The following is a 9,766-nucleotide window of genomic DNA, read 5'->3' as shown; positions in this document are numbered from 1 at the left end:
AATGGGCTAATGCACCAGGGAGGAGGTAGCGCGGCCACTGGGGGGATGGAGGTGTCGGGCATCGACCCAGCTGCTATCAGCACCTTCTTGCATGTGAGAGTCTGACACGGCGAGCCCAGGGTTTGCAGCTTTTGGACTTGTCCCAGTTTTGTTTCCACTTCCTTTCACTTTGTCATCCATTTACGAGCCTCAGATAATGTCATGACTTCAACACTGCGCTCGTGTTATTACACTGGAAGTTCAACACGTTCATCAAAAATGAAAGAAATCTCAATCCAGTAGGAAATATTCATACAAATGAGAACCAATGTTGAAATAAATACGTCTCAATATATGTCTCTTTTCAAATTCTAGCACTTAGAGAGTTGATCCTGTACAGCATTATTAAATTTCTTCGATTGCACTGAAATACAAGTTGCCTCCTCTGTCTGCATTTCCCTATTAAAGGACTCGTTCACTAGATTTGATGCCTTCCACCTTTCTTCACCATAGCTCATATTTTCCGACATAATCGATAGATAATAGCAGCATAGAGCTGAGGCATTAATTCATTAGTTCTCTTCGTCTGTCACCAGTAATGTGTTGACTGCATATACATGAGTGATAACATGCTTGGCAATGTGGATCCAGTTATAACTGAGACAGGGAAACTGTGAGAAAACTTTAGTAGTTGTCAGTACTAGTTTTCCAGTGGAAATTGGAGAGATTAAATCACATAAACTTGCAAGTTACTTGCTGAGAATCTGAACATAGTAAACAATAGTTACCGTGAGTATTGATATAACAAATATCGTAATCCTCTGTAGAGTCTGCATTCAACCGAGTCAAGCCAAGAGAAGCTTTCAGTGCAGCTCCCTTGACACGCTCAGGGCCAGTCACATTGGTGCCTCTCAAATGGAAACTCCACGAGGGGGACCGTCTGCAGGCCTGTGCAGGAGCAGAGCCCAGGCTGCCAGTGTTAGAGCAGTGCCTGGTGCAGAAGAGAAACTGCCCAGCACCCTTGAAGCACCTTCCGGGGAACCGGTGTGGCAGGAAGTCGAGTGACAGAAAATGGCTGCTCTGTGAACAGTTTACAAACGAAATACTAATCTGTCCTTCACAGTCAGTCAGTTTCACCCACGTTTGGTGATATATTTTGAAGCAGGGATTTAAAAAAAAAAAATTGGAAAGGACAGAAAAAAGGTTTAAAAATATACGGAGTATATATATTGTATAAAAATACATGTAGTATATCTATTTTCTTCTTATTCAAAAATAATATATATGTAAATATATGTAAACATAAGTATACCTATGAATCTAACTGTATATACATATATAATCCAACATTATAAATATATAAATATTAGATAATATGTAATACTGTATGTATAATTATCTTTACATATAATATAAACAAAGTATTTACATTGACATATAATTACCTATGCATATAAAATATATATAATTTTAAGCATATATAAAATGCATTTAAATATATAAGTTATTTGTATTGGGGCTTTTTTTGAAGGGAGGGTGAGTGGACATTCCTTGATTTTCAACCACGGATAATCACAATACTAATTCAAAAGCTATTTCCTGGGCTGGAATTAGGGAGTACTTTCCTCAAGCCAAAAATTTAAGGAGGCCGCAATCTAAGGAATCGACACAAATGATATTTCCATGCCGTATGAAAAATGAAAATTAGTGAAAAACTATCCAGGAGAAACAAAGTAATACAATTTTAAGTAAAGACCAGAAATGACCGTGCACTTGCAAATCCCTCAGAGTCTCACCAGGGAGAAGGGAGACTGTGGCAATTGCATGGTCATCAAGTGTGGCAAATTGCACTCACTCTATGCCACTCTCACCCAAGAGCGTTGAAGGTTCTGACCGGCTAAATGCCCTCAACTGCTCCTACACGACACTGCTCCTTTTTCTTCCTAGCAACACAAGTCACGGTGGCGTTCTGCGAAAGAAGTTTCAGCAACCTCAGGTGAAAGAGCAATGATCGAAGATTAATCCTGAATCACAAGAAACCTAAACATGGCCGTTCTGTCCGTTGAAAAGTAAAGTAGCACCTTGCAAATATCGTGGAGTTTCCCTCCTTTAATGCTAGGAAAGTAAAATTACATAAAAACGATCTAAATCAAATAATGCCGCTTTAATTTGCCTAGATTCCTTTTTTCAAAGACTTGAACGTCCTGACTCAGAAACATGGGCCACTGAAAACTCCGACGACCCCACAGGGGGGCGCACGTCCCTCCTCCCGGCCCCGGCCCCGGCCCCGGCCCCGGCCCCGGCCCCGACTCCATCCCTGTTCCCGGCCCCAGCCCCGGCCCCGGCCCCGGTCCCGGCCCCAGTCACGGTCCTGGCGGTATCACCGCCGTCGTCCCCGCTCACTCGCCCGAGGCTCCCGCACTGGGGCTGCTCCCGGACCCGCTGTCTACCCGGCTCCCCTTTCCCAGGCTGTCCCGGCCTCGCGTCCCCCACTCCTGCGGAATCTGTGACCATCACAGCCCGTGCGGTCGCGAGCACTCGGGTCCCGACTCAATGGGTTTCCCCGTCAAACTCAGTCTCGCTGCGGCTTCTACGCGAAAGAAAGCCCCGAGCACAGGGAGCAGCTCAGACACTCACGGCCCTCACCGAAGAAAACTGGGTCGCGCCAAGCCGCGGCGGAGCTCTCTCCGCAGCCATCGGAGGAAAATGTTCTCCACACTATTTAAGCAGCACCGGTTCGGCGCGACAAGCGGCGACGTCTGCTCTCTCGGGCTGTGGCACCCTCTGAAACCAAAAGCGGCCGAGTCCGTCCGCGTTTCCGAAACCGGAGGCTCAGAAAAGGCCGTTCGCGCGCCCTCTCGCGGCCGCCTCGAGAATCACTGAAATTCTCAATGGTCCACATCTGCCTGCTCATGGCGGGAGTGGTGCTCTGCTCCGTCCCTGCCTGCTCATCTGTCTGGGGCATGCCTTCCAGCCATGGCCTGGAAAACCGGCAAGCCATCATGCTAGTGAGACGGATGAAAAAGATCCCATCTCACTCATGCTTCAAGGACAGGAAGAACTTCAATTTTCCTTGGACAGGAGAAAATATCACCCCAATCCAGAAGACACATGCCACCTGTTTCCGTGGTCAGATGCTCCAGCAGATCCTCAGCCTCCTCAAAAGAGAGAACAGCCATGCTGCTTGGGATGCGATCCTCCTCGATAAACTACTCTTCAGCCTTGAGAAGAGCCTGCGACAAGTGCAGATGACAAATGGAGAAACTCTCTCTTGTCCTGATTTGGGAAATGACGTTCGGAAGTATTTCCAAGAAATGATTGGTTATCTGAGGGAAAAGAAATACAGCCCCTGTGCCTGGGAGGTGGTCAGAGTGGAAATTGAAGTGCGCTTAGTCCTCATTCACCGCCTTCAGAGCAACGTCAGGAAATGACGTAGAAGTTATACTCAGGACCCTCCCTAACCAATTACACGATTGTTTACCAGGCCCCCCAAAGCAAGCTAAACTCACACATTTGCACCAGCTGAAAAACATCTGAATCCTAAATCATGGGATTATGTAAAACATACGTTCTACATCGTGAATTTACAGTAGAATGATTAGAGAGAATAACATGGTGTCTTGTCCTAAATAAATACTGTCATGATTTATAATTTTCATTATCTGTTTCAATTCTTGAGTGGTGCTTGTTGTTTCCGAAGTTGGAAGTTTAATTGTTTACAGACATGGTTCTTCAGTCTAGAATTTGGTGAAGGGCATTTGTCAGTCAAGTTGATGCTCGCTCCTGTAACAGAACAAAAGAAAACCACCAGTAGTTAGATGATAATACAAACTGATCTTTCCTTTATAGAAGAGCTCAGTGTTGGCCTCCTCTGAGCGGGGTTTCAGGGACCTCACAACCTACTATTTTGCAGCTTTGCCATCATCAACATATAAGTTCAAACAGGTTTGCGACGCTTGAGGCTACTGTGCTCAGTCGATATGGAAAAAATTATATGGTGGATCACTTGTAGGATGCTTTGAAGGACCCATGCTGCACAGGGTGAACATCACTTCCACCCGTATTTACTCAGCCTGGATTCACGCTCGTCGGATACCTAAGTGCAAAGGAGAGGGGAAAGAGAGTCCGACTGGGGGATTAGTGAGAAGAGAATATATGTTCTTTGAATAAGACCACTCTTTATTTTCACACTGTGTGTACTAACAGTATTTGTAAGAGAAAATTAACTGGCATTCTTGCTAGGCACAGTTTATTTCAAAATCTGATGCCAACTCTGATTCCACAATTTAGACTCAGGGAAAACGACACGGACGTCATTCATTAAAGTTCACAGCGACACTGACTGAATCTTGGAAAGAGTTAAGTGATTCCCAAAGGCACAGGCCAAAATTGAAAAATAGACAAGTGTATAGGGACAAGGTCCCCAAACACATTGTAACATTCACATCGTCTCCGTATTATCGGAAAAGACAAGGAATGTGCGATCAGGCAAGGCGTTGCGCTTCCTTGAGGGGCACTGAAGTAAAAGTGGAAGGTGGGTCTTCCATTTGCAACCAGGCCCTGTGGCACATCCTGAGGTTCTAAATATTAAAACTACAAATGGGAAGAAAGCATCTCTACAATCAAGTGTTTGTGTTTTGTTTTTTAAATCGTCACAAAATCTTCCATTACAATTTCCCTGCATGAAGCGGGAAGAGCTTACAAATTCTTTAGATCTATTGTCTTCCCAATTCATGTCTCCAGTATGTATTGGTATTATTCTTTCCACTGTTATTATAATGATTATTCCTTTCATAAATATTGACTGAGCTCCGGAAATGATAGGAACTAGGCTAAGATGCCCAGGAAACAAGACCGCATAAGACGACTCCTCTGACCAAGAGTAACTTACGGACTCATGGCGACCTATATTCTTAGGACGAAGTTCATTCGAAGGTTCAATGTAATAAAGACATCATCTCTGACAGCTAGGAGAAATAATATAGCCATGTGTAAAGAAGGGGTGTCCTTTGAAATTGTGAATTCCCTTGCTTCTTGCTGGAGACATGACAAGACGATGAGTCAACTTCTGAGTCCATTTATCCACAAGGAGAAAACAAGGGATGCATTTCTCGCTTCCCCGTTATCCAGAGAGCATATTGCACTCTCACAAGTTTGCCTTTTCTGTGTGTAAACTCTTGTGGTTGTTGTGTCTCCCTTGACTCTCTTGAAAGCTGGATCCAGCAAAGCTGAAACCAACCCCTGGACCAGCAGTGATTGCTTTTCCTGGAGCCCATGCCCGTTTGCTACCTTTGACCTGCGTCCCTTCCACCACTTTTCTTCTGCTCTGCCGCATCCCCTCATCTGCGCCTTGGCTGGGCTCAATTTAGCTAAATTATCCTTCGTCGTGTCCTTTGCAGTGGGATATTGCTTTCCTTGTGACGTTTGATCACACTGAGGTACATATATTGGCTTTCTTGGTATTCCCATTCCTTGGGAGGGAAAATGCAGCAACTTTCCTTTCTATGTAAAAGGAAATGGGAAAGAAAGATCTCTGGTGTCTCGCCAGCGGTACACAACAATTGAACAGCCATTTATTTTCATCACACCTACATCCCATTGTTGCCATTTATGACAAAGATGGCTTCCTTTGGTTTAATAAGATTCCATTAGAATTGGAATCTCCGACTGATGTTTGGTTGGAAATTTGAACTTCGGTGCAAAACAAAATTTTCTTTTTAAATAAAATTGATGTTCTCTCCATCGTGCATTCTTCTTGGGATGGTATTGCTCCCAAAAGTGTGAAAATTAGTTCCTAGAGGTGTTAACAAATCTTAGTCATTACAATAATTTGTGGTTCTCCAAAGCCCAAATCTAAGAAAACCTGTCCCTTATTACTAATTTTTATTTCCCTCGGGTTTTCTTGTGTATCAAGAAGCATCGACATTGAGTTCTCGGAAGATCCACAGAGCATATGCAGCATGAGCAATACAAGCCTACGGTGAACAGACGATCGCTTGATCTCAAAATCATGTCTCGAGATGTGGCCTCCACACGAATACATATGGACTGCCTTTGGCTGTCTCGTGGATGGAGCTGAGGTTTGCTCCTGAGTGCTACTGAATGAGTTAATGGCTTTGAGAATTAAATGCAAAGAATTTGTGCTTTATTATGTGGCTCTGCTAAAGTTATTCGCCACATCAATAATGAAGTCGAGTGCTAAAAAGAAATAAGAGTTGACCGCACCTGGGGGAACATCCGGGAGGTGGCCCAGTGACAATGTATTCTATCGTATGGAACAAAATTTAAAGTTAGGTACACGAGAAATTAATGGGAAGAAAATAATTGAATTGATAGATAATTTTTAGCAGTTTTGAAAGATATTTAAGTATGTCATTACATTGGTATTGTGTATTTTTGTAACATGAATTTGCATGTGAAATTTGACTCATTACAATTTATATAAGTCAATAGATGACACAAAAAGGAGCTCAGCAAATAAACTTATAAAGCCAAGTCAAATCAATAACTTTGAAACTTAAGTCTTGGCTTAAAATTTTTATAGAGACCTTCTTAAACATGCATTGAATGCAAAAAGTTAACTTCACACTTTCTTTTCTACGTATGAACCTGAGCTACAGATACGGTCCGTAAATAATTGCACGATATACCCCCGCCTTTGTAGCTTATCACAGGAGGGTCAATTCGGAAAAAACAATTTAACCAGGCTCTGGAGGAAAGGGATGAGCAGGCCACCATGAAAGAAATAAAAGAGAAAAGAAAAAGGTGGAGAAACGCTGCTCTCAAAGTATGTAGAGAGTGCATAAAGAAAGCAAAAACAGAAGTAGAAAGGAAGACACGGGCATCCAAAAAATGGAAACTAGTGTGTTCCCTATTTAAGACACATGCACAAAGCAAGCTCTTCAGAGAACCTAGAGGCTAAGGCTCAGAGTCGCCCATCTCAGCCAGGCCAGCAGCATCTGCGAGATCCCCAATGGCCTTGCCCTTTCCTTTACTGATGGCCCTGCTGGTGCTCAGCTACCAGGCGACCTGCTCTCTGGGCTGTGATCTGCCTCAGGCCCACAGCCTGGGGACCAGGAAGGCCTTGATACTCCTGGGACGAATGAGGAGAATCTCCCCTCTGTCCTGCCTGAAGGACAGAAATGACTTCGGATTCCCCCTGGAAGACTTGGATGGCCACCAGCTGCAGAAGGCCCGAGCCATCTCTGTCCTCCATGAGATGACCCAGCAGAGCTTCAACCTCTTCTGCACAAAGGGCTCATCGGCTGCTTGGGATGAGAGCCTCTTGGACAAACTCTGCACTGGACTCTATCAGCAGCTGGACGACCTGGAAGCCTGTCTGATGCCGGAGGTGGGGGTGGAAGAGACTCCCCTGGTGAACGAGGACTTCGCACTGGCCGTGAGGAAATACTTCCAAAGAATCAGTCTCTACCTGAAAGAGAAGAGGCACAGCCCTTGCGCCTGGGAGGTCGTGAGAGCAGAAATCGTGAGATCCTTCTCTTCATCAATAAACATGCGGGGAAGATTAGGGAGGAGGCAATGAGACCTGGTCCGACGTGGAAACGACTCTCATGGACGAGTACACACTATCGCACTTTCCTGAGCTCTCCGGTCGCCAAGACTGTCACTTCTGCTACAATCATGACATGAAGTGCCTCAAGTTTGTCAGATGCCTTCAGGGTGTTCAGCAGCGTCATGTTCAACCCTGCAGGGACTGGTACTTACAGACGACCGTGCAAATGTATCTATCTATTTATTTATTTAAATGTTTATTTATCTAACTGTTGATAAGATTGAAATTGTTTTTGTCAATACGCCTTTATACTGTGCTTAATAGAACAAAATATATTCTTTGTATTTTGTGAAACTATTATATTGCTTTCTGCATTAAATTTTTACTATAGAAAAATGCTTGTATTTGTTTATTCTTTAAAAAGAGAGTCCAAGCCTGTCTCTACAACCTGACGTAAAAACAGATGGTACAATTCATCTCCTCAACATTAGTGTATTCGAGCTATCGGTAAAAATGAACTTCACCTAAAAGAGGTTGTTTGTTCCCCTCAGAATACGGATGTGAACATGCTCTCTTCTATCTTTGATTCTTGGAGGGACAGAGAGCTCAAAAGAAACACACTCATACTTAATATCAGTTATGTGAAACAGTATAATGAGAAAATGAAACAACCAATAAAATTCTCTCTGCAGAAGGTAGATGGAAGCATGTCAGGAAATAGAAATAAAATTACCGATACGCCCCACAAATTGCTAGACATGTAAGTGCAAATGTCCAGCACTAGTTGGACACAGGAATTTGCAATTGGCAAGGAATTCAATGCCTGGAGGATCATAATGGCAACTGAAAGTGCAGAAATGAAGTTGGTCATGTGGGAAGAGATGACAGAGGGAGAAACAGACATTGTCTGGATTCTAAGGACCTTCAAACTTTAAAGGAAGTGGACAGAAGAGCCACAGATGAAGAAGATGGAATAGCCATCCATTATAAAGACTCACCCTTTGGAGACAAAGACGATAAATGTCTTTTCTAAACAATAAATGTGCTGAGAAGAGGAATCAGTAGATTCCACAGAAGGTGTGAACTCAAACTGCCCACTACATTGGAAAATAGACCGTACTGGCAACCTTAGTGACATCTGGTTTGTAGAACGAATAAGCAGAAACCATACTGGAGTCGGTAGAAGTGAAATGAGAGAAAAGAAGTTAGTGACCCTGAGGGAAAGACAGAAATTCGAAGAAATCTGGAAAAGAATGCGGGGTTTTTTGTGTGTATAGTTTTTCCCATTTTGCAATACATACTTTTTTCATGGTTAGAAGACATTTTTTATATATACATATATACAGACACACACACACACACACACACACACACACACAGAGAATATTGGTTATGAATATTCATGAGATAGAAAGCTGATTGTCAGCCCTTGTGCCCATGATGTGAGGGCCAGATTCCTACTGGCAGCACGCCCATTACCACAAATTGCATTTGTACCCTGTGTCCCCCACCCGATAATGCCTGAACTCCCTCTCCCTCCCTCAACCCCTCACTCCACTTTGTAGCCCATGGAATGCTCTGTCCCTCTGCAAGTCCAACACACTGCTATGGACTTTCTTTCCTTCCTTCTTTCTCTCACAGCTCCTTACATAAGTGAGCACATGTGATATTTATACCTCTGTGCTTTGCTTATTTCACTCAACATAAATTTCTCCAGGCTCATCCATGTTGTTGCAAATGGGAGTATGTCATTCTTTTTCGTGGCAGAGTAGTATTCCATGCTCTGTGTTGTGGGGAGGGGGGTTGTATTTAAATGTATATGTCACAGTTTCCTTATTCATTCATCCATTAAAGGATATTGTTATATTTACTGTAAAAGAAAATTGTTCTAGTTAAGTCTGTACTGTCACTTTGCCCAAAAACTCTCTGGAGCCACATCATGTTTGCTATCCGGGATTTAACGACTTTATGCATAGTTGAGAGAATTGCAGAACCAAGACTGAGCTGGCCATCACACAGCTGGGGGTGACAGCTAATGAACTTCAGCACCCAGCTGCTCACCTACCTCTCCAGGTCCCACCCAGGCTCTGGATTGTAGATTTTGGCTGCGTAAGACGAGAGAGGGAAAGACAAGAGCCAGGTCATGACTACAGTGGTGAGGAAGGTATTTGGGTAATCGTGATGCAGTGTCACCTGGAAGCGGCTCAGTTTGAAGGCAGCCACACCTCCATCTTCGCGACTGCTAGTGCCCTGTGCTGTAGTGGGCAAGGCCCC

The 9,766-nt window shown here is 43.8% G+C and overlaps 1 protein-coding gene across 1 annotated transcript; it reads left to right on the top strand.

The window, feature by feature from the left end:
• Positions 1-6,952: 6,952 nt before the first annotated feature.
• LOC134364323 (interferon alpha-4-like) lies at positions 6,953-7,510 on the top strand (the record flags this gene model as incomplete). The annotated part of the gene is made up of 1 exon (XM_063080184.1): positions 6,953-7,510. A coding segment is annotated over exon 1 (558 nt), but the record flags the coding sequence as incomplete, so codon positions are not given.
• Positions 7,511-9,766: the final 2,256 nt, after the last annotated feature.

Source organism: Cynocephalus volans, chromosome 16 (assembly GCF_027409185.1).
Source record: "Cynocephalus volans isolate mCynVol1 chromosome 16, mCynVol1.pri, whole genome shotgun sequence".
NCBI lineage: Eukaryota > Metazoa > Chordata > Mammalia > Dermoptera > Cynocephalidae > Cynocephalus > Cynocephalus volans.
Note: the sequence above shows the minus strand (reverse complement) of the source record. Positions and strands in the feature narration are given on the sequence as shown.